Here is a 26,387-nt window from a genome sequence, read left to right on the forward strand (position 1 = left end):
AGTCATTTACAACATTAACAATGTTTACACTGTATCTCTGATCAATTTAATGTTATTTTAGTGGTCAAAAAATGTGCTTTTCTTTCAAAAACAGGGAGATTTCAATGTGACCCCAAACTTTTAAACGGTATTGTGTATATATATTATTTTTTATTTGTAATCATTTTTTAAAATGTGGGTCTCAAAACAGGTGTGGCTGTACACAGTGACCAAATTTTCACAAACACCTTAGTTAAGTGATTGTTTAACAATTAGATGAAAACATTATGACTGGTTGTGTTTCTGCCACATTAAAAGGCATAAGGCTTCCCTGAAGTAAATTATATTAAATTGCCAAAATTATACAGGTCTAGTCTTATTAGCTTACTCCAGTCTATAGAGATGTAACAGTATAGACTTTATGTCCGTCTCCTCGCCCCAACCTGGGCGCAAACCAGGGACGCTCTGCACACGTCAACAGTCACCCTCGAAGCATCGTTACCCATCGCTCCACAGAAGCTGTGGCCCTTGCAGAGCAAGGGGAACCACTACTTCAAGGTCTCAGAGCAAGTGACGTCACCAATTGAAACGCCACTAGCGCGCACCACCGCTAACTAGCTAGCAATTTCACATCGGCCACACTCACCCCCCTTTTGACCTCCTCCTCTTTCCACAGCAACCAGTGATCCGGGTCACGGCACCAATGTAATAGTAAAGACTTTACGTCCGTCCCCTTGCCCCGACCTGGGCGCAAACCAGGGACACTCTGCACACGTCAACAGTCACCCTCGAAGCATCGTTACCCATCGCTCCACAAAAGCCGCGGCCCTTGCAGAGCAAGGGGAACCACGCACCACCGCTAACTAGCTAGCAATTTCACATCGGCTACAGATAAATAAATAAAATAATTTAAAAAATAGGCTATTACACCATAAAGCACGATTTAGCCACAGAGGATCATTAGCTTTTTTTTAAGTCGGAAGGGCTAGCAATTTGGGCAGCACGCACTGCAAATACCAAATAGATGTTTGAGTTGCGACTTCCAGTGTAAAGCAGAGAGACCGAGTATCTCAATATGTTAAAATACAAACTTGCTTTGGGACACCCCCTCCACGGGGCGGGGGCAATAAATAGACCAGAGTGGCCCCGATCAGAAAAAAATGAGGGGCCAAGTGTCTCGCTGAATTTTCTGATCCACTAGTTACCATAGCCACAAAGTCAGAAGGCCCGCCTAATCGACCAATCAGATGACCGATCACACTCCATTTGATTGGTCGACTATTCGGGCCTTCTGACTTTGAGAATGCAGTAACTGGTGACGACCATCTTTTCTGACATGGATAACAAAGATTTTTATAACTAACCAAAGATCGTCCAGAGCCTGTCGTTGCCAAAGGGAGCAAATTACTCATAGTGGGCAGAACAAGCAAGGAGTTGGGCAGAACCAAGTACAAGCTAGTGAAATCCTATTGGCTCGTTCTAGCATTTATTTGCATATTTCCATTAGGGAACGCCTATTCTGAAGTGCGCGAGTATAAACAATGCAATTCTTTGTACATTTTGCAAAGGCGGAAGTCTACAAAGCGCAGTCTACTATGTTTGTTACAGATTCTTGGAAACAGACAACTGTATGGAGATCAAATGTTTCATCGATGAGCAAATTTGCAGAATGTCGCTCCATCTTCTCCCACTGCCGGCCACTGGGCTTCCTCTCATCACCATATTTGGTAGTGTTAAACTCCAACCGGATGCGTCACAGTTTACATCCGATGAAATATCGGGCTCATTGTTCTATCTGTGTGTATAATCTGTGTATCTACGCTACAACATGACCTATAGTGTACGTCGTTGCGTCGTGCGTAGCGGGTGGGACAACGCTCGTGCACTGCATTGTTGTGGGGGGAGAGCTCGAGCTTGCAGTTGCAGCCTCGAAATGGTTCCAGGCTATAGGGAAGAAGCCAATTCAGATCCTTGAGAAAATGCTTTTATGCTCATGATTAGAACCCAGTTTAGTATTTAACAAGACCCAGAGGGCTCCCAACTGCATTCTTCTTCTTTATTACTGAAAAAGCCTAAGCATCTCCCGCTGGATGAGAACATTGTGTACGGAATTACAGCCACTGAGCAGGCCACATCGCCATTGCTTTCAAAGGCTGTTGACAAGCTACTATCTACAACCAGCAAAGCTGTTTCTAGTTCTAAGGTATGTGTTTTTTTTTTGTGTTATTTTTCCGATGCATTTTATCATGGATTATATAGAGCATAGTCGGCCAGTAACTGATTAATGCTGCATGTGTTGTAGGAAGCGCAATACACGTTTAAAGGGCTCCGTTGCCCTGTTTTGTTTGACGCCATTTGCTAACGTTAGGTTGTTAGCTAACTGTAACTAGCATTAGTAGCTACAGTAATGTTATTGTTAGCTACTAGCCCACACTGGCTTCATCTTTTTTTCGCTCTTCGTTTGTGTCGCTGTTCTCTCTCTTCGGCCAGCTGCTAGTTTGCTAGAAAGAACCATGACATCCTCGGAAGGCTGTTAAATTAAATGGTGCAATTTATCATGGTGGGGGGGGGGGGGGGGGGGGGGGGGGGGGGCTCAGTTGCCTGCCACTCCTAGGCGCAACAAAGTTAGCACAATTTTAAAAGGCTAAAGTTAACACCCCCCTTACTTTACGCAGGCTGTGTGAACAAGTTGTCTTCTCTGGCATAGCAAACGTTTTTTATTAGACGTTTTAGATTGTCTCTAGCAACCCAAAACATTTCATGTGTCTGTTGTGTTGTAATGTTTAGGCTCAGTATGATTTACTGTGGAATCTTGCAGTCTCAAATCTTGAATGATTCTTAAGAATAACCAGACAGTTTTTCTACATCTATCCATCCACTCCAAAACGGACCACATTCTCCATACAAACCCATGCAGAGATTTTTCTTGTTCAAACTTTTAATTGAACTCTTATCTTGTCATCAGATGCCTGCACTGCAGCTGTGGTGATAACATTAGCAGTTATCTCATACTTTTGCTGGCATGGGAAACCTGAGTTTCTTTTGAGCACAAGCCATTCTTTTGCCCCCCCCCCCCCCCCATATCACTACTATCCCCTTGTCCCTCACGCTTTTTAGTGACACACTTTCTTATTCATATGTCTTAGCAGATGCTCTACTCACCGAGTCCCCATTTCCACTCAGGAGTATACATTATAGTTTCTAATGTAAACAAATTCAACAATGCTATGGAAATTGAAATCCTCAAACTGATATCGCACATTGTCGATCAACAAATAGGCCAGCTTCCAGCTATCTATTCAAATACCTTCACCAATTGATGCTTGTTTACATTGTCCTGGTGTTTGTCTCCGTTACCACACCCTTAGGTAAAACCAGTCAAAAATCAACTATTTGTTAATTTTTTTTAAACTTAATGTATTGTGATGGTAATCTATGTCTGCTTCTGTTGTCATCCACATGCTTGTTTAATTTATTGTGTTGTGGTATAGACTCCTCTATGTACCTGCTTCTCTTCTCCTTGCAGCTGTTCAGGTGTCGAGGATGAGGAAGAAGGCTCGGCACCACAGGGTCCCTGAGCCCCAGCGGCCGCCCTCCCCCATCCAGCCGTCCCCCAACAAACAGACTCTGACCTATGCCCAGGCCCAGCGCATGGTGGACATGGAGATTGATGGCCGGATGCACCGGATCAGCATCTACGACAAGCTGGACGTGATCTCGGATGATGACCCTACGGCTCAGGAGATTATGGAGTGCACCAGCAACAAGGAGAACACGGAGAAGCCTCAGCAGACGCCAATGCGCTCCGTCCGGTTAAAAAACAACCAGGAGAAGAGAAGTGCAGCTGCGGTCGCACAGAACCACACAACACGTGGAGCTGCAGCAGCACCAGTACAGACACTTCCAGAGGCCAAGGTCCGGACGGTGGAGTATAACCTACCAGCGGTCCCCAGGAGGCCCCCGGTGTACTATAAGTATGTGGAGAAGACGTCAGAGGAGTTGGATGAGGAGGTGGAGTATGATATGGATGAGGAGGACTACGCCTGGCTGGAAGTAGTTAACGACAAGAGGAGGAGTGAGGGCGTCAGTCAGGTAGGCCTTGTCTTTTTAAATGACGCCTTTTCATAATTACAGAACTTCATGGTGAGGCTTCTCTCCTGTAGCCTGGGTGCCAGTCAATCATTTTTTTCCATGGGGTTTTGTACTGTGTATTTAAATACTGTATTCTCGACAGCATATTATTATATTCTACTGCTGTACATTGCATTTTAGTTACTCTTTACACACTGCATATTTATTTTTATACTGGATTCTTGACATATCTCACTCTGATACTCAGTGCACAAAACATTAGGAACACCTGCTCTTTCCATGAGACTGACCAGGTGAATGCTATGATCCCTTATTGATGTCACTTGTTAAATCCACTTCAATCAGTGTAGATTAAGGGGAGGAGACAGGTTAAATAAGGATTTTTTTAAGCCTTGATTGTGTATGTATGTGTGCCATTGAGGGTGAATGGGCAAGACAAAATAATCAAGTGCTTTTGAACTGGTTATGGTAGTAGGTTCCAGGCGCACTGGTTTGTGTGACAAGAACTGCAACGCTGCTGGATGTTTCACGATCAACAGTTTCCTGTGTGTATCACCAATAGTCCACTACCCAAAGGACATCCAGCCAACTTAACACAACGGTGGGAAGCATTGGAGTCAACATAGGCCAGCATCCCTGTGGAACGCTTTCTACACCTTGTGGAGTCCATTCCTCAATGAATTGAGGCTGTTCTGAGGGCAAAAGGGGGTGCAACTCAATATTAGAAAATATGTTCCTGATGTTTTTACACTCAGTGTATAGCTACCGCTGTACATATACTAAGAATGCTATCTTGTGTACATTTCATCTGGTGTGTATAAGCATAGATTGCATTTGGATTACTGTTAGTGGTATTAGGGTTAATTGGACTAATTCTGGTATTTCTTGATTTCTTATTTTTTTATTTATTCATTCATTTTTGATTATTTGTGGACTTTGACATTGTACTGCATTGTTAGGAGCTAGTAGCATAAGTGTTTCACTGCAGCCACTTTAACATCTGCTAAACTGTGTACGCCACTAATAAACTTGGATTTGATTTCAGTCTGTTTTTTACTCTTTTGCCAACTAGACGAGAGTAGAAACACTGACACTCAGGCTAGCTCCCCCCTCCCCCCAAAGAAACAAAAACAAATGGATCACAGGCTAAGACAAGAATACAACACAACAGTAGTCATTAAAACTACAATACATGTGTAAATGTTTACTGTTCTCCCTCCAACCACCAGGTGTCCCACAACGTGTTTGAGTTCCTGGTGGACCGCTTTGAGAAAGAGACACAGATGGAGAAGGTGAGCCAGGGCCAGGACAAGCTGACCATAGACGAGGACGCTGTCTGCTGCATCTGCATGGACGGAGACGGCCAGGACAGCAACGTCATCCTCTTCTGTGACATGTGTAACCTGGCCGTGCACCAAGAGTGTTACGGTGTCCCTTACATCCCAGAGGGACAGTGGCTATGCCGGCACTGCCTCCAGTCGCCCACCCAGCCTGCAGGCTGCATACTGTGTCCTAACAAAGGCGGAGCAGTGAAAAAGACTGACGATGACCGCTGGGGTCATGTGGTGTGCGCCCTGTGGGTGCCGGAGGTAGGGTTTTCCAACACAGTCTTCATCGAGCCCATCGACGGAGTCAGCAACATACCGTCCGCTCGCTGGAAGCTCACCTGCTACCTCTGTAAGGAGAAGGGGGTGGGGGCCTGTATCCAGTGTCACAAGGCTAACTGCTATACAGCCTTCCATGTCAGCTGTGCTCAGAAAGCAGGACTCTTTATGAAGATGGAACCAATCAAGGAGTTTACAGAGACCGGCGAACCAACGTTTTCGGTGAAGAAGACTGCTTACTGTGGGGCTCACACCCCCAACAGCTCGGTCAGACGACCTCTCACCATCTACGAGGACGCCAAACCCCAAAATGGATTGTGTTCCCCTCTGAAAGGGGAGAAGATGAGGGGCGCCAATGCACTGACGAAAGGCAGGAAGAGGAAGAGCAAGAAGGTGGAGCCAGAGGAAGAGGTCCCACCCGTGGCCGTGCCTAGCTTTCCTCCCCAAAGGTAGATTCACTCACCATTCATCTAAGCATCATTTTCATAATTTGCAGATGATCAGACGTATCAGTAAATGTGACAATACACAACATACAGTGACGTGAAAAGTATTTGCCCCATTCTTATTTTCTGTCATTTTTTTTTTTACAGTGAATGCTATTAGATTTAACCAAAACCTAATATGAAATGACAAAATGTTGATAATTATTTCATTTATTTAATTAACAAAATTATGCAATACCCAATGTCCCTGTTTGAAAAATGTATTGCCTTCTTCCACTCAACGGGTTGTGCCACCTTTAGCTGCAATGACTGCAACCAAATGCGTGCTGTTGATATTAATATTAGGTTTTGGTTGAAGATCTGATAATTCAGTGTAAAAAAAAATTGCAAAAATAGAGAATCAGACAGGGGGCAAACTCGCGGTTGGCAGGGCTCCCCGCTTGTGCCATCAAACCCCTGCAACTTATCTGGACAGAGTCCCTGCCCATCTTCCTGAAAACATCTGAAGCCCTACCTCTTCAAACAGTATCTTATATAATCTTCCTCCCCACCTTGTTCACAAGTTAAGTTAAGTTTTTCAATGTTTGAGTTTGTTTCAACTGCTAGCAAAGACGCATCAGCTACTAGTCAGATTCTCTCACAGGCACACTGAACTCAAATGGTGTTCTTGTTGCCATGGTAACCTACCACCCTTAAAGGGATAGATTAACATTTTTGTCTCATCTGCGATATTTTGGTTAAAAGACTCAGGTCACAAATAATGAAATAACACTGAGCAATATACCACATCACCTCTTACTAGTAAGAAATGTATGATTTTAGAAACATTACAAAGCATGCTCATTGCTTTTTGTGTAATTATGTAAAAAACAATCTATATTTGTCTGATAAGAAAAAATCTGAGGGGCTGGTAGATTTTTAAATCTATGCCACAGTGGCTGGTGGACCAAAAAGTTAGTTTCAGGCCATGTTCATGGCACTGTATAGACAAAGAGGTCAGGACTTAAAGTGAAAAAACATGTCATTCAATTTCAGACATAGACATTACTTCAATAAGCAATTCTTTTTAAAATCGTTAATATCTTCTCCATCTGTTCCCAGGTTAAACACCATCCTCAACCGGGTGTCTATGCAGAAAAAGAAGGTGTTTGTGGAGCTGGCTCTAAACTACTGGACTCTAAAGAGACAGGCGAGGAACGGAGTACCCCTCATCAGACGACTACAGTCCAGCCAACAGTCCCATCAGAAGACCCATGCTGCACAGCCGGTCAGTTAGACGGTCGAGCACTCTTGTCCCCCTGTTTCTGACACAATTCTCATCCCCTGGCTGGTACACTCAATTCCCTCTCACACTCCTATCATTATAAGATACCCCTCTCCTTATTACCATAGCAGTGTCAAAGAGAACAGGCCAAAACTGCCCAGAGGCATATGATTGTATAAATGAGAGCTCCACTATTCTCCTTGCATGATTACAATTCCACTGTTTTCTAACCCTAATGTTGGTGATATTATTTTTTAACTGTATATGTCTGCAATGTTTTATAAGTCCTGATTTGTGTGATTCCAACCACAGAAGGAGAGTGAGGAGGAGAGCCGGGCTCTGAAGGAGCAGCTCAAGGAGTGGCATTGTCTAAGACATGACCTGGAGAGAGCCAGGCTATTGCTGGAGCTCATACGCAAGAGGGAAAAACTCAAGAGAGAAGAGGTAGGTTAGATAACTGTAGCTGTCAAGCCAACAATACATAAATATAGCTCACAAGCCAACTATAAGACAATTAGTAGTATAGTATAAATTGGAGCTGCAGCGCCTCCCCCTCTCTCTCCCCCTCCATGGTTCAGCAGCCATATACAGTATATAATGATGCTAACGGTCCCCTGTGTGTCCTCAGATGAAGCTGCAGCAGAGCCTGTTAGAGGTCCAGCTGACTCCCTTCAGTATCCTGCTCAGGTCTGTGTTGGAACAGCTACAAGAGAGAGACCAGTCCTTGATCTTTGCCCAGCCTGTCGACATCAAAGAGGTAAGGCTTACTTACCATAGGAGAGCAGCACTTACTATGACATCTACATACAGCCTGAGATGTTGGAGAGTTGAGGTATTCTTGCTGACATGATTCGCGTGGTACACAGCGAGGGAGAGCCACTGGTCTGGACAGGAGTCCGTTTGATAATGTAAGATTCGTCCAGAAATTGATCAAGCTTTTATTGGTTCTCTCACCCCCCCGGTGAGTTTAAACCTCTTGTTGTTTGGATTTATAAATCCAGTGGTTTAATGTAAGGGGGCGCTGCTCTGGGGCTGCACATGTGGGTGTTTGAGGCATAAAGACACAGAACCAAGCAGTAAAAGCACGGCCCCCATCATTATCAACTTCATTAACCCTAACATCAAACATTCTTTGAAGTCAGGAGTCTGGTGTCAGCCAGACTAGAGTTGACATGCTGCTTATGCCCTTTCACGTTTTTAATTAATTAAAAAATATATATTTTAACTTGAATGACCTTATTTTGTTTACTATAGTAGATTTACATCTCAATTATTTACTCCTCCTAGCATGGGTCAGAGCCCATCTCATTTGGGCTGATTTAAAAAATAAAAAACATCTTAAAGTATTTCCAAAAAAATATCAGACTGGATTTTACATTTACATCTCAATGCCCTGTAGGTGCTGACTATCAGATGTTTTTGTATCTCTGTCTATCATTATACCTGTAGGTGCCTGACTACCTTGACCACATCAAGAACCCCATGGATTTCTCCACTATGAGGAAACGCATTGATGACCAGGCCTACAGCAACCTGGATGACTTTGAGTCTGACTTCAATCTCATCATCTTCAACTGCATGAAGTACAACTGCAAGGATACCTTCTTCCACCGGGCGGCCGCCCGTCTCCGAGACCAAGGTGGGGCTTTGATCAGGAAGACGCGGAGGGATGTGGAACGAATCGGCTTCGAGAAGGACAGCGGGATGCACCTGCCCGAACCGCCCAAGATCGAAGCGCCTCCACCATTTTCCTGGGAGGACGGTAAAAGGCCTAGCGAGTCAAAGAGTTTTTATTTATTTATTTATATATATATATATATATATATATATATATATATATACATACATACATACATACATACATACATACATACATACATACATACATACATACATACATACATATATATGTATATATAAAATGTATAAATCAGTCAATATAGAATACTGGAACAGACTGCAGTGTTTGCAAAGATCCAAATTAATAAAGCATATTCCTGGTCTAAGAAGCACTTTCAATTGAGATGCTCTTGAGAATTTTTGTCTAGCCGTTTGCTTGATCTGGATCCTCAATATAATTCGACTTACCTAGGCCTGTGTTTAAGTTAACATCAAGCAAATGTCTCCCAATGACAGTGTTATCTTGGTGTCCTTTCCCAGTGGACCAGTTATTGGTCCCAGCCAACCGGCAGCACATGCCTCTGGAGGAGCAGCTGAAAGAGCTGCTGGAGAAACTGGACCTGACATTCTCCATGAAGTCCAGCCCGTCACGCTCCAAACGCCTCAAGCTGCTCAAGAAGACCATCAACGACGTGCGCAGCGAGATGAGCTTCGGCCTGAGGAGGGCGTCCCACCACTCCCATTCGCATTCTTCTTCCTCCCAGCCAGAAAGGAGTAAAGCTGGGGAGGCAGAGTGTGTGAAGACCAATGGACAGAGTCCTGATAATGAGGGTGGGTTTTTTCAAGTTGTTACTTTATCTGCATTGGGGAACCCAATATGTTATTATTATAATAGTACATTTTAATTTGTATAGCGCTTTTCATTACATAGTTATGTCAAAGCGCTACGGAGGATTTTTTTATTTTACGTTATATACACAATTAGGCCCATTTTTAAATAAGGCACATTTTTTAAAAGTTCTAATTGATGAAGTGGCTCTCAGATGGTCAGGGAGAGCATTCCATAGAGGGGCATGGGAGCCTTCTGCTCCCATGCCTTGAAGCCTTGAATGGGGCTTAATCCATTCAAGGCTTTAAATATAATAATGAGGAATTTGAAGTTGATCCTGTAGTTGCCCGGTAGCCAGTGAACTTGGGCCAGGATTGGTGTGATTTGGTCTGACTTCTTGGTCCTGATCAGGACCCTGGCAGCACTGTTCTGGATTACTTGGAGACTCTGTTGTGATAACTATGGCTCCTGGCAGGATAGCGCTCTCTTCAGGATGTCAGTAGCTAGGTTTCCATCCAATTTGTGACAGATTGTCATGCAAACATTCTAAAATCTGTATAAAGAAAATCTGCACTTTTCATCTACCAAATAGAAATCTACAGTTCAATGTGTTTCCATCGCATTTTAAAATCGGCTGACGGTTTTGTCACTAAAACGGTTGCGCAAGTTTTCCATATAAATCGCAATCTGGTTTTGGCGTGCATCGATCATGTCACCAGCATTCAAATAAAACCCTCTATTTGTTGGAATTTTGCATCAAGCTCATCAACATCCAACATCTACCTATGCTTTTCCATGTCGTGGTGGTAGTACGACGTAGCATAACATCGCGTGACTCCAAGTTTACTTTGACATAATGGTTTATTATATAATATTTGCCCATAAAGGAGGGGGTGTGCCTTTAGGAGAGAAGGCGTTATCTTGGAAGCTGGAGTTTTGAACTGGAATGGCAAGGTGGCCAGCTGTGGTGGAACGGATTGCGTGTATAGTTTGGTAGTGGAGAAAGTCTGAGAGGTAAGGGGGGGCAGGGTGGTGAAGGGCTTTGTAGGTCAGAAGGAGGATCTTGTAATTCATTCGTTGAGAGACAGTTGAGTTCACGGGTGATGTGAGTTGATGCCGGAGAGTAGTGAGTTGCAGTAGTCAAGACTGGTGGAGATTAATGCATGTATGAGGTTTTCAGTGTCAGGATGGGAGAGGGAGGACCTGACATTGGCCAAGCACTCAGATATCCCCAGTGACCTGGTCTCAGGATGTCATGTGCTTCTCAGTCCTTTGTTTTATTGGCGGAAACTAGATATAAACTCAAGCTAGATCAGGAATGAACTGTAACCTCTAACCCACCATACCATATAGTGTGCTTAGTCATGTTAACCTGCTACCACGTAGTCGTGCTGGGTTCGAGGACATCCCTTTGCCTGGTTGATGAGTGTGCCTGCTGAAGTGGGATGCTGATCTTCATCTGGGTCACTACAATAGACAAACACAGTCTGCTTAAACTAATAACACACAAGCAATTATACATTTATGTCTTTTATTGAACACACTGCGTAAACATTCACAGTGCAGGGTGGAAAAAATGTGAACCTTTTGGATTTAATAACTGTTTGACCGTCCTTTGTCAGCAATAACGTCAACCAAATGTTTTCTGTAGTTGCGGATCAGACCTGCACAATGGTCAGGAGGAATTTTGGACCATTCCTCTTTACAAAACTGTTTCACTTCAGCAATATTCTTGGGATGTCTGGTGTCATTCCACAGCATCTCAATCGGGTTGATTTCAGGACTTGTATTTTCTTCTGTGGAAGCCATTCGGTTGTTGATTTACTTCTGTTTTGAGTTGTCCCGTTGCATCACCCAACTTCTGTTGCGCTTAAATTGGCAGATAGTCTAACATTCTCCTGCAAAATGTCTTGATAAACTTGGGAATTAATTTTTCTGGCGAAGATTGGCCTGGACAGCTTGCTGAGGCAGGAAAGCAGCCACAAACTATGATACTCCCTCCAACATACTTAAGTTGGGATGAAGTTTTGATCTTGGTGTGCTGTGCCTTTTTTTTTTCTCCACACAGTGTTGTGTGTGCTTTCCAAACAACTCAGAATATTTTGCCAGTAGTGCTGTGGAACATCCAGGTGCACTTTTGCAAACTTCAGATGTGCAGCAATGTTTTTTTTTTTGGACAGCAGTGGCTTCTTCCGTGGTGTCCTCCCATGAACACCATTCTTGTTTAGTGTTTTACGTATTGTAGACTCATCAACAGAGATGTTCCAGAGATTTCTGTAAGTCTTTAACTGACACTATAGGATTCTTTTTAACCTCATTGAGCATTCTGCGCTGTCCTCTTGCAGTCATCTTTGCAGGACGGCCACTCCTAGGGAGAATAGCAACAGTGGTGAACTTTCTCCATTTATAGACAATTTGTCTTTCTGTGGACTGATGAACATCAAGGCTTTTAGAGATACTTTGTAACCCTTTCCAGCTTTATGCAAGTCAACAAATCTTAATCTTAGGTCTTCTGAGATCGCTCTTGTTCAAGGCATGGTTCACATCAGGTAATGCTTCTTGTGAATAGCAAACTACATTTTTTTTTAAATAGGGCAAGGCAGCTCTAACCAACATCTCCAATCTCGTCTCATTGATTGGACTCCAGGTTAGCGGACTGCTGATGCCAATTAGCTAATGGAGAAGTCATTAGCCTAGGGGTTCACATACTTTTTACAACCTACACTGTGAATGTTTAAATTATGTATTCAATATAGTAAAACTACAATAATTTGTGTGTTATTAGTTTAAGCACATGGTTTGTCTGTTGTGACTTGGATGAAAATCAGATCAAATTTTATGACCAATTTATGCAGAAATCCAGTTATTTCTAAAGGGTTCACATACTTTTTCTTGCCACTGTATCTGCATGTTAGCATGGCTTTCTCTTTTACATGGTCATGGTACAGTGGAGTTGATATGCTAGGAGCCTGAATTGATTCACAGTAAACCTAGACTAACTCAGTAACTATTAGATTTCCTTCTAGAAAGCAGAATACTTTGCGTGATGTGATTTTAAATATATTTTAAATATAATTGGTTATTTAGCTATGCATTATCTTCTTATGGCTGCAATCCCGCTAACGGGATGATATGACAACAGCCAGTGAAAGTGCAGGGCGCCAAATTCAAAACAACAGAAATCTCATAATTAAAATTCCTCAAACATACATGTATCTTATACTGTTTTAAAGGTAATCTTGTTGTTAATCCCACCAGTGTCTGATTTTCAAATATGCTTTACAGCGAAAGCACCACAAACGATTGTTAGGTCACCACCAACTCACAGAAAAACACAGCCATTTTTCCAGCCAAAGAGAGGAGTCACAAAAAGCACAAATAGAGATAAAAGGAATCACTAACCTTTGATGGTCCTCATCAGATGACACTCATTGGACTTCATGTTACATAATACATGTATGTTTTGTTTGACAAAGTTCATATAAAAAAATCTGAGTTTACATTGGCGCTAGTTCACTAGTTCCAAAAACATCCAGTGATTTTGTATAGCCACATCGATTCAACAGAAATACTCATCATAAATGTAGATGATAAATCAAGTAATACACATGTAATTATAGATATATCTCTCCTTAATGCAACCGCTGTGTCAGATTTCAAAACTTTACGGAAAAAGCATACCATGCAATAATCTGAGACGGCGCTCAGAAATATAATACAATTAGCCGCCATGTTGGAGTCAACAGAAACCAGAAATTACATGAGAAATATTCGCTTACCTTTGATGATCTTCATCAGAATGCACTCCCAGGAATCCCAGGTCCACAATAAATGCTTGATTTGTTCGATAATGTCTGTTATTTATGTCCAATTAGCTACTTTTGTTCGCGCGTTTGGTATACATATCCAAACGCTCGTGCATTTCTTCGGACAAAAACTTTCAAAAAGTTATATTACAGGTCAAATAAATATTTTGAACTAAGTACAGAATCAATCATTGGGATGTTTTTATCATAAATCTTCAATAAAGTTCCAACAGGAGAATTCCTTTGTGTCTCGAGGAGGAGTCGATATCATTTGGAATGCGCGTGACCAGGAAATGGCTCTCTGCCAGGAAGCTGACTCATTCAGCTCTTATTCAGTCCCACAACACAGTAGAATCCTCATTCAAGTTTCTAAAGACGGTTGACATCTAGTGGAAGCCATAGGAAGTGCAACTTCATTCATATCCCAATGTGAATTCAATTGGGCCTGATTTGAAACCTCAGATTTCTCACTTCCTGTTAGGATTTCTTCTCAGGTTTTTGCCTGCCATATGAGTTCTGTTATACTCACAGACATCATTCAAACAGTTTTAGAAACTTCAGAGTGTTTTCTATCCAATACTAATAAAACTATGCATATATTAGCAACTGAGACTGAGGAGCAGGCCGTTTACTCTGGGCACCTTTCATCCAAGCTACTCAATAGTGCCCCTGCAGCCATAAGAAGTTGTAGAAGGCAAGATGATTTGTATTGAATTCTTGTAATAAGTCTTCACCCTGAGGATGATGTGCTTTAGGAATGGTTCTGGTGTTTTTATTAATGTGCAGTTCCCTCTTTTCATATTACATTGTGATCTATATAATGTTATGCTTTCTATGTATTTTATAACTGTATTCTTCAACAGGGGACAAATCATTACCTCCCAAATTGGAACCCTCTGACTCCCTAACTCCTCTCATGCACTTCGAGAGTAACTTAGAACCCCCTACCCTCAAACCCATCCACACCCCGGACAGCAAGACCCACGGACAGGTCAAATTTGACCGAGAGAAACCCAACAACGCTTCCTCCACCACTACCCTTCTCAATGGCCACTCCGACTCCCAGAACCCCCTGCTTCTTTCAAAGGGGGACGTGAGTGTGGTTGCCACCTCCACCCTGGCCCAACCCTCGGGGACGACTGTCAACCGCCGCACTGCCGTGCTCTTCAGGAAGTCCAAGACCTCTAGCCCTGGGAAGAACCAGGGGGGGAGAGGAGGCGATGAGGCCCAGACAGGGTGCCCTCAGCTGGGCACCAAGACCTTCCTGTCGGTAATGATCCCCAGGCTGGAGACCCTCCTCCACCCAAGGACTAGGAAGAGGAGCCACAGTCCACGTGGGGTGTACGGCGAGGGGGGTGGAGACAGGGAGGACGAGTCCCCTGTCAAACACATTAACACAGGTAAATAGGGTTCTTCTCACTTGTCAGAAAATAAAGTACTTATCTTAATGGGACTCTTAAATCGAGCATGAAGTAGAAAATTATCTTCAGACTTGTGAAATAAGAGATTAGGTTCCCCTCGTCCATGTAATCTTATTAATTATAATCTAAAATGTTAAACTGATCTAAGAATAGCATCCCTACTCTGAGACTCTTTATGATTAAAAGGTCATAATGTTGTAGGTCTATGCTATAGTTGGTTTATGTATAGTATACTGATTACTGTACTGCTCTGTGTTACTCGCCTCAGGCCTGTCTAATGGTTTTGCGATGGAGGAGGTAATTGATGAAGAGAAGGAGCTAAGTGCCAGCAGGCCTCTAGAAACCAGGAGACGGTGTGCCTCTGAGTCTAGCATCTCATCTAGTGGTAGTCTGCTGGGCAGCACTAGGTAGGTACATGCATATGCCTCAACAGACCTGCGTTCAAATAGAATTTAAACTGAGCTTGATTGAGCCCGCTTGGCTCAATGGAACCACTAGAATAGTCCCAACTGTGGAAACACAGGCAGGCTCAATCAAACGTAGGCAGTCATTGTAAATAAGAATTTGTTCTAACTGACTTGTGTAGTTAAAGACATCTCATAACAACAGACTAGGTGGTGCACTTTTCACTGCTGAACATGGTTGGTGGTACTTGGTAGTTCAACTATGTAGTCTGGTAATTTCTCTATAGTGTTTCATGTATATGGCAGTCTGACTCACATACAGTGTGGATGTCTTTTCCTGATTTCAGCAGCACCCTCAGTCTTCCAGCATGTGGTAAAGGCAAACCGGCCCTGGTCCGAAGAAACACTGTGGATGATAAGAACGACCTCATTGCCTGTATAGAAACCGGGAACTTTGCCAGAGCTGCTAGGATTGCCGCCGGTAAGTTTTCTGTCTTGATGTTCATCGTACAGTAAAGTGGAGACTGCGGAGAGTAGTGTGTATTGTATCAGATGAGGTCTGGCTGGGAGTCAGTGGAGTAGATTTATTGCTATAGGGGCAGCTTTTGAGGTACTGTTCCTTTACTGGTATTTCCAGCATGATCCGCATGGGTTGCTGCATGTAGATCATCCTAGGAAATGTTATTTAATTGATACAAACTGTCTCCAATCAATCAATGTCTTGTTTGGTGGGGGGGATCGCCTAAGCCATGGGAAGCCATTGACAGTCGCTGGATCCAGGTTCGAGTCCCGGTCTGGACAACACCCCAAATTGTCAACAATATACTTCCATGGTTGGTTTAATTGACTCTCCCCTTTTACTGCCCCTAATTGACCATTTTTTAGCTACAACTTCCAAGTCTGTTGGAGAGGATCAGCTTGAGCAAAATAGAGGTGTAGAATCCCTGCTCTACAAATAGTATTCTCTGCAAAATAATAGGTTTTGTGCGATTTTAAGATTTGCAGAGCTACTCCTCCCCTGGCTTAAGCAATCCCTCCTGCCAAACAAACAAACACACACGCACAAACAGAGAATTGATTGATTGGAGACAGCTTATGTCAATTACAGAACATTTCCTAGGATTTCCTACCTCCAGCAACACTAGTGGGCAATGCTGTAAATACCGGTAAAAGCACAGTACCTCAAAACGTGCCCCAAAACTCTTTGGCTCTAGCATTAGGATATAACCAGAACCCAGAGTTTTCCTCAGTAGTATGCTACGATGCAGTCAGTGGAGTAGATTTATGTAAACATAACTTAAAGCAATTATATTCATGATTTACAGTCCACAAATTGTATTCTCTTTGTAATATCACATTTTTCAGTGAGTTGTGATGCATTTAACCTGTGTGTTGATGCTGTCACTATTAGCATGGCTCTGGAAGTGTTTTGCTCTATTTACAGTGAACCCCTCCTAACTTGATTGTTGTTATTCCTGCATCCATAGAAGTTGGCAACAGCAATATTTGGATGCCTGCTAGTGCTGCAACAGTTGTTCTGGAACCTCTAAAGCTAGTTTGGGCAAAATGTAGCGGATACCCTTCCTATCCTGCCTTGGTGAGTGACAGTGAGCATATGTATGACACCTGGCTATCTCATTCTTACTTCTGTGCTTGCAACCAGGGTCTACAACTAACTTTTTTGTCCACCAGCCACTCAGATTTTTTAGGAGTTAAAATATTTTTGGGGTGCTTTAATTACAACAAAAAAACACATCTAAATGGATACGCATGCTTAGTAATGTTTCTAAATCAAGGAATCTATTACTAATAAGAAGTAATGTGGTATATTGCTCAATTTAATATTTTGTGACCTGAAGTCTTTTAACCAAAATATCACAGATGAGACAAGTGTTCAGCTGCCCCTTTAAGCTTACCATGGTAATGGAGCCACTCAAGTCGTCACATGTGGCGTAAGTCATCAGCATGCTAGGCGAACCGAACGAGTGTGCTCACATACTTCCTTAAAAGACCGTTGCTTGAAAAACTAGACTTCGGCTACCGAATTCGGCTTGCCTCATGAAAAATGTTTGTGTGCTCGAAATAGCCGTAAAAAAAACCTTGCCGAAGTCCAAAATGAACAAAAAATGTCACAATGTCGTCATAATATAGGCACGAACTGTTAGACTCCCAAAAGGAACTGAAACAGACGTACACACCACCTCATTATTGCAGCGTCCTACTAGGAATGCTGCCCATTTGTTCATTAACTTAGCCGGTAAAAGTCCTATTTTGTTTGTATATAGAAGGTGATGTGTACGAACTAGAATATTTCAGTGATCGTTCTGCTGTGCGCAGCCTTAACGCATCCCATGTGATGATGCTGCTCATCCTACGCTGATAAGGCCATTCTTTGCCATGTTTATAGTGCTATTCAGACGGGTATTACCAGAGTGTTGGTTATGTAATTATTATCCAAGCATGTGTGTTATTCCAGAAGGCGATTTACACAGGGTTATTCCAAACTGCCCACTGTAAGTTCTTTATTTTTTCTGATTTAATTGACTCCTGACGGAAGCCTGGAGGTTTTTATTCTAGGCATGAAGATATTTCATCGTCATGTCTAGACTATAATAGGCTACACTGAACTCATTTTTGGCTGCCAAATGTATACAGTGCCTTCAGAATCTATTCACACCCGTTGACCTTTTCCACATTTTGTTGTGTTTCAGCCTGAATTTAAAATGGGTTAAATTGAGATTTGTTGGTCACTGGCCTACACACAATACCCCATAATGTCCAAGTGGAATAATGTTGTTTAAAAAAAATATATATTATTTTTTTTACGAATGAAAAGCTGAAATGTCTTGAGTCAATAAGTATTCGAGCCTAAATAGGTTCAGGAGTAAAAAAAATGCTGAACAAGTCACATAAGTTGAATGGAGTGTTTTTAGGTATTTATTTTAAAAAATCATGTTAATTTCTGTACCCCAAACATACAATTATCTGTAAGGCCGTGCAGCGAATTCTAAACACAGATTCAACCACAAAGACCAGGGAGGTTTTTCCAATGTCTTGCAAAGAAGAGTACTTACTGGTAGGTGGGTACAAATAAAATAAAAAGCTGACATTGCATTGAATATCCCTTTGTAGTGACTGGGTGTATTGATACACTATCCAAAGTGTACTGAATCATTTCACCAAGCACAAAGATACAGGCGTCCTTCCTAACTCAGTTGCCGAAGAGAAAGGAAACCGCTCAGCGATTTCAACATGAGGCCAATGGTGACTTTTTAAAACAGTGGCTGTGATAGGACAAAACGGAGGATGGTTCAATGTTGTAGTTACTCCACAATATTGATTTAATTCACAGTGAAAAGAAGGAAGCCTGTACAGAATAAAAATATTCCTAAACATGCGTCCTGTTTGCAACAAGGCACTAAAGTAATACTGCAACAAATGTGGAAAATAAATACACTTTTTATTAAACACAATATTAAACACAAACAGAACACTTGAATACAAAGTGTTATGTTTGGGCCAAATTCAATACAACACATTACTGAGTACCACTCCATATTTTCAAGCATAGTGGTGACTGCATCGTGTTATGCTTGTAATCATTAAGGACTGGGTAGTTTTTCAAGATAAAAATAAATGGAATGTAGCTAAGCACAGGTAAAATCCTAGAGGAAAACCTGATTGTCTGCTTTCCACCAGACACTGGGAGATGACCTTGTGTTTTAGGTTATTGTCCCAAAACACAAGGCCAAATCTACACAGGAGCTGCTTATCAAGAAAACAATGAATGTTCCGAATTGGCCGAGTTACAGTTTTGACTTAAATCTACTTGAAAATCTATGGAAAGACCTGAAAAATGGTTGACTAGCAATGATCAACAACCAAATTTGACAGAGCTTAAATAAATAATTTTTATATATAAATAATAATGGCCAAATGTTGTGCAATCCAGGTGTAGTAAATTCTTTCGAACTTACCTACAAAGACTCTGTAATCACTGTCAAAGGTGCTTCTACAAAGTATTGACTAAGGGGTGCGAATACTTATGTTAATGAGATTGATGTATTTCATTTGCAAACATTTCTAAAAAAAATCGTTTTCACTTTATCATTATGGGGTGTTGATGGGTGAGGAAAAATCTATTTAATCCATTTTGAATTCAGGCTGTAACACAATATGGAATAAGTCAATGGGTATGAATACTTTCTGAAGGCACTGTAGGTGTCCTCATAATATTGAAATGTATTAAGTGTGATCATAGTCATTATTTTAGCGATCCATGGTAAGTGTCCTTCCTAATAACAATGTCCCCCATCCCTTCGATTTAAGCTGCTGAACCGTATTTGCACTTGAGATGCATTTTATGGATGAGAAAGTGAACTTGCCATTTCCAACAAGTTTAGTGGGGATGCCCTGCTTTGCAATCTATTGCCAAGGACAGGGTTCTCCAACCCTATTCCTGGCGAGGTAGTATCCTATAGGTGTTCACTCCAACCCTAATCTATCGCATCTGATTCAATAATTAGCTGGTTGATAAGCTGAATCAGGTTAGTTACAACTGGTGTTGGTGCGAAACTCTCCAAGAACAGTGTTGAAGAGCCCTGACTTTGGACATCAAGAGCCAGCCAGGATTTAATTAAATACGCTATAGGCACAATAACTTTTATGGCACATTTAGGCCTAATTAAACTGATGCATTTGGCGATGTTTAACTTCAATTCACTGGTACTATGAAGAATAGCTTAGCCATTGATAGCCTAATATATGCTTTAATGTACTTTTTGGTCTAGCAATGCCTCATAAATTCACAAGACATTGCGAGATACAGATTACCAAAATTTAGCCTATGCGCACGGGTTGTCTGCCTGCCTCGATCCTCTCTCTCCCTCGCTGGCTCGCCTGGTCTTTCTCTTTGCTATGAAAAATGCAAGTGTGTTTCTTCGGTCTGTTTAGCTCAGTCTACTCCTTTATAGCCCCTACTAGTGAATTTGTGCGAGACATTGCAAGCCAAGAAATTGCAAGACACAGCATTGCGATCAGTGGCGATTTTTATCTTGTAAATGTTGGTGGGGCAAACTCCCAAAAATGTTTTAGATGCATGCCAGCAAAGCTACAACACTAAACTATACATTACTTGGACTATAATGGTGACAAACGGTGCCCACATACTGTTAGGGCCTACATTAAGCTGTCTCAATAGCTGAGTCCAAACACCTTACCACTTGTATGCCAGGTGTATCAGAGGATCCTTGTCTGCAGTGGAACTGTCCATTCAGCCTCATTTACTGCCTGAAAGAAAAACAACTGAGCTGATATGGCTTACTTGCTTGAACAAATGTGGTTTCTGCTGACAATTGAGATGTTCAAACTATGGCATAGGGGGATGATGAGCGGATATTTAATGAGCGAGGTAGGACGTAGTCAATATAACTATTTGTTCAGCACTTTTGAAATGTACAGCGACAGAATTCTCCCTGTACACCAAGTCAGAACCATAGGATAAATAAAGTGGGCATACAAGCAGACAATGAAAGCTCTTACAATATTTGATGACATTTAGCTAAAACAGGCTATAGGCTACACCTGCACCACCAAGTAAGAACAGTAGCCTAAATTATGAGGGGGGGAAAGGGGCCAAATTATCAGGGTGAGGAACATGAGCTACTAACAGCTTACTACACAACATACACTTAGTATTACTTTCTTAGCTACAGTATACATATCTCACTGGCGTATTACATTATTTATGCAGCAGCATACAATACATTTTTGGACTCACCTTGTGCTGTGCTCACTTGAAAAGGAAGGCGGTCTTTCTTGTTGGCAAATTTTGTCAAAGTCTGGCATTCTCTGGATTTATGGTAGAAGTCATGTTGGATTGACAACATGGCGAATGTTGAATGCTTATCCTTTTTAAGCTTGGAAAGAGACCCTTAAACCCAGACTTGGACCACACATCCGTTCCACTTAATAGCAGGCTAGTTATTGCTTTGCAATGCTTGCAGTTAGTCACTGATTCCTTCCAAACCACTCATTGTTGAATTTGAGATTTCCAACTTGCTGTGTAATTTTTATGGCCAATGTATTTTGGAGTTGCATTACTCAAGAAAGCGAAAAATAGTTGACGTTTGTGTGTGTATAATATATACACTTTTTTTCATTGTTTGCAAACTGATATAAATGCCAGAATAACATGCAAAACGTGCCCTGAATGACGGGTCGCCACTGATAGCCTGTACATCTTTTGATTACCGATGCATGGTTCTGACTATGCCTGGTGGCCGACATGTCTACCTATACCTGACTATGCCCATCCCCTCTCTCACCCTCCCTCGTTAGCTCACTCTTTCTTTGCTGTGATAGATGCAAGAGTTTGTGTTCTCGGAAGTAGTCTACGGCAACCTAGTTTCCTCCCTTAAAAAATACTGAATCTTAGGAGTCGTGGAGTCGATTCCGCTAAATGGGAGTCTGCAACGGGAGTCGATGGGCAAGGAGTCGAGGAATCGATTCTAGTGTGCCTGTGAGAATCTGACTAGTTGAGGCTGACTGTCTCTTCTTCGCTTGCACTGGAAGCAAACTCAAACATTGAAAAAACAACCTAATTTGTGAACAAAGCAATGTAAATGTCCAATGCTATAAATCACTACTCGCGCATGTGCCAATGCATATCTTTTTGACCAATGTGGCTGGTGAATTAGAAATTCAGACCCGCCAATGCCAAAATCGACCCGCATTTGGTGGGTGTTAATTTTAGGCCCTGTTCAAATTGTGAGTGAGGGATGTTCACACACTCTAGATGTTTGTAAGGTAACACACCCACACATCCTACAATGTTTTGCCTTTCATGGTAGAGTAAAACCTAGGTCCATATCTTTCAAGTCCTCTAGATGGCGCCATTGTCAAACAGGTCTGATTTTACCTTAGTGGATGCACCTATTCATCACAAGCACCAGCTATGTATTTGAGCATGTGTGTTTGCGCATGTGTGTGCAATGCATGTCTGTGTGTATGCAAGTATACTGTGTCATAACACTCCAGACACCACTCCCTAGTAACCCTGGTACACCTCTTCTACCACGTTAGATCGTCGACCCCCACATGCCCCGGGTGGGGTGCCAGCACAACGGGGTGTCTATCCCCATGCCCCCCCTTGACGTCCTCCGGGTCGGAGAACGGATGCAGTACAAGAACGAAGAAAAACTCTTCCTCGTTCTTTTCTTTGACAACAAACGCAGCTGGTGAGACTTCTCCAATATTAAATGCTATGAAAGGGACTTTTTTTTTTATCGTAACATGCATGGATACACCATTTTATAATCCACATTTGCAATATTAAGTGTTATTTCAATACATGCTGCAAATACACAACCAACAGACAACACAGAGAACTCAAATTTGTATTAGAAGTTTTACATTTTTGCAGATTTGTATCAGAAGAAATGTGACTGTGAATTTGATTTCACTCTTCTCAGGCAATGGCTTCCTAAGTCTAAGATGGTCCCACTGGGGATTGACAAGACCATCGACAAGATCAAGATGATGGAGGGCAGAACGTCCAGCATCCGTAAGGCTGTTCAGACGGCCTTCAAACGTGCCATGAACCATCTTAGCATCGTTCAGGATGAACCTGTCAGCGACATGAGTGACGTGGACTAACACACACAAACACACACACACACACACACACACACTCTCCATTACACACAGACACCCAACCCCCTGAATTACTGCTCATGGCCTTGTCCTGTACCGGAGTCTGGCATACTCTCCTTCTCCTCTTCGTCAGTCTTTCCAGAGTTCTATGCTGACTGTGTTTACCAGGTGCCTGGCTACCCTCTTGGCTTGATATGGTGCCTCCTTCCTCGTCAGCCCCCGCCCGCTGGTCTGACGGCTGCTGCTTTAATGAATGTGCCCGAGTTCCCCTCCTATCAACCTTTCTCCAAGGTCGTGTTCTAATTGAAAACTAATTGAAACAGGGTGGGTTTAATGGACTTGCCCAAAAAGAAACGCTCATTTCCGTTTTCTTTCAAAACAGTTTTGATATGTTTCCCGTTGTGTTCCATAAGGAACATGACCCCATGACTGTGCTGCAAGACTGCTGCCATGATCCTCCTCTATTCCCTATGACCATGCCACTGCCAAGATGGGCTGCTTCTTCCTCACCTCACTCATCTTACCTTATGCCATTTATTTCCACCCAAAACTACCTACTATGTTTTAAAGTTAACTGTAAATAACTGCAATATTTGTCTGACACACTAACTTATTGTGTAGATTGAAAGAAATTGGTACTGTACAATGGCTTTTCTTACTAGTATTTATACTTTTTGGTGAATTATGTAAGCACCACGGTGTGGTATTTCCAAGTTCTGTGAAAATAAGACGAGTGTAAAAATCCTTAGCAGTGTAAAGTGTTTTTTTTTTCTTCCTTTTTTTCCTTTTACAGTTTTTGTATTTTCTTTAAGTTATTGAAGTTTCTAAATATAAGCTTCCCTTTGGCATTAGTTATTTTGTAATATTTTTTTTAACGATAGTTTTAGTATATTTTGTTCGTACATATTTATATGATTGAGTGCCTTCGGAAAGTATTCAGACCCCTTGACTTTTTGTGAGGTTACAGCCTTATTCTAAACTGTATTAAATTGTTTTTTCCCACCTCATCTACACACAATAACCCATAATGACAAGGCAAAAACAGGTTTTTAGAAATGTTTGCTAATTTATAAAAAAATAAAAACTGATATCACATTTTACTAAGTATTCAGACCCTTTACTCAGTACTTTGGTAAAGCACCTTTGGCAGCGATTTTAGCCTCGAGTCTTCTTGGGTATGACACTACAAATCTGTCACACCTGTATTTGGGGAGTTTCTCCCGTTCTCTGCAGATCCTCTCCAGCTCTGTCAGGTTGGATGGGGAGTGTTGCTACACAGCTATTTTCAGGTCTCTCCGGAGTTGTTAGATCGGGTACAAGTCCGGGCACTGGCTGGGCCACTCAATTACAATCAGAGACTTCTCCCAAAGCCACTACTGTGTTGTCTTGGCTGTGTGCTTAGGGTCGTTGTCCTGTTGGAATGTGAACCTTCACTCCAGTCTGAGGTCCTGAGCGCTCTGGAGCAGATTTTCATCAAGGATCTATCTCTCTGTTCTGCTCTGTTCATTTTTGCCTCGATCCTGACTAGTCTTCCAGGCCCTACCACTGAAAAACATCCCACAGCATAATGCTGCTACCACCTTGCTTCACTGTAGGGATGGTGCCAGGTTTCCTCCAGATGTGACACTTCATTCAGGCCAAATAGTTAAATCCTGGTTTTATCAGACCAGAGAATCTTGTTTCACATGGTCTGAGAGTCTTTAGGTGCCTTTTGGCAAACTCCTAGCGGGCTGTCATGTGCCTTTTACTGAGGATTGGCTTCCATCTGGTCACACTACCAAAAATGCCTGATTGGTAGAGTGCTGCAGAGATGGTTGTCCTTCTGGAAGGTTCTCCGATCTCCACAGAGGAACTCTAGAGCTCTGTCAGAGTGACCACCGGCTTCTTGGTCACCTCCCTGACCAAGGCCCTTCTCGCCCTTTTTTGCTCAGTTTGGCTGGGTGACCAGCTCTAGGAATTCTTGGTGGTTCCAAACTTATTCCATTTAAGAATGATGGAGGCCACTGTGTTCTTGGGGACCTTCAATGCTGCAGACATTTTTTGGTACCCAGATCTGGGCCTCAACACAATCCTGTCTCGGAGCTCTACGGACAGTCCCTTCCACCTCGTGGCTTGGTTTTTGCTCTGACATGCACTGTCAACTGTGAGACCTTATATAGACAGGTGTGTGCCTTTCCAAATCATGTCCAAAGGTGGACAAGCAATCAATTTGTAGAAACATCTCAAGGATGGTCAATGGAAACAGGATGCACCTGAGCTCAATTTCAAGTCTCATAGCAAAGGTCTGAATACTTATGTAAATAAGTTATTTATGTTTTTTATTTGTAATACATTTTCAGCATTTATAAAAACCTGTATTCTTTTTAAAATCCATTTTAGAATAAGGCTGTAGCGTAACGTGAAGAAAGTCAAGGGTTCTGAATGCTTTCCGAAGGCTGTGTGTGTGTGTGTGTGTGTGTGTATATAATTTTTGGGATGTAATTTTTTGCCCCACTGTGTGTGTAATGTAATATATATATATATGTATGTATGTATATATGTGTGCAAGTTCTCCCACTTAAAAAGATGAGAGAGGCCTGTAATCATCATAGGTACACTTTAACTATGACAGACAAAATGAGAAAAAAAAATCCAGAAAATCACATTGTAGGATTTTTAATGAATTTATTTGCAAATTATGGTGGAAAATAAGTATTTGGTCAATAACAAAAGTGTATCTCAATACTTTGTTATATACCCTTTGTTGGCAATGACAGAGGTCAAACGTTTTCTGTAAGTCTTCACAAGGTTTTCACACACTGTTGCTGGTATTTTGGCCCATTCCTCCATGCAGAGCTCCTCTAGAGCAGTGATGTTTTGGGGCTGTTGCTGGACAACACAGACTTTCAACTCCCTCCAAAGATTTTCTATGGGGTTGTGATCTGGAGACTGGCTTGACCACTCCAGGACCTTGAAATGCTTCTTACGAAGCCACTCCTTCGTTGCCCGGGCAGTGTGTTTGGGATCATTGTCATGCTGAAAGACCCAGCCACGTTTCATCTTCAATGCCCTTGCTGATGGAAGGAGGTTTTCACTCAAAATCTCACGATACATGGCCCCATTCATTCTTTCCTTTACACGGATCAGTCGTCCTGGTCCCTTTGCAGAAAAACAGCCCCAAAGCATGATGTTTCCACCCCCATGCTTCACAGTAGGTATGGTGTTCTTTGAATGCAACTCAGCATTCTTTGTCCTCCAAACACGACGAGTTGAGTTTTTACCAAAAAGTT

General features: G+C 42.2%; 1 protein-coding gene across 2 annotated transcripts; it reads left to right on the forward strand.

Moving 5' to 3' along the window:
• Positions 1-1,724: 1,724 nt before the first annotated feature.
• brd1a (bromodomain containing 1a) lies at positions 1,725-24,218 on the forward strand. Of its 2 annotated transcripts, none has more exons than XM_021563371.2 (14): positions 1,725-2,182; positions 3,506-4,071; positions 5,301-6,124; positions 7,223-7,388; positions 7,698-7,829; positions 8,014-8,142; positions 8,835-9,147; positions 9,546-9,836; positions 14,504-15,040; positions 15,330-15,468; positions 15,816-15,946; positions 16,953-17,062; positions 22,549-22,703; positions 22,938-24,218. In XM_021563371.2, the coding sequence occupies exons 2-14, from the start codon at positions 3,523-3,525 to the stop codon at positions 23,119-23,121; spliced, it is 3,660 nt and encodes a 1,219-aa protein (XP_021419046.2). In that variant the 5' UTR covers positions 1,725-2,182; positions 3,506-3,522; the 3' UTR covers positions 23,122-24,218. The 2 variants fall into 2 exon arrangements, with proteins under 2 accessions (XP_021419046.2, XP_021419045.2); XM_021563370.2 differs by having other exon boundaries at positions 1,727-2,182; positions 15,813-15,946.
• Positions 24,219-26,387: the final 2,169 nt, after the last annotated feature.

This window comes from Oncorhynchus mykiss, chromosome 15 (assembly GCF_013265735.2).
Source record: "Oncorhynchus mykiss isolate Arlee chromosome 15, USDA_OmykA_1.1, whole genome shotgun sequence".
Lineage (NCBI taxonomy): Eukaryota > Metazoa > Chordata > Actinopteri > Salmoniformes > Salmonidae > Oncorhynchus > Oncorhynchus mykiss.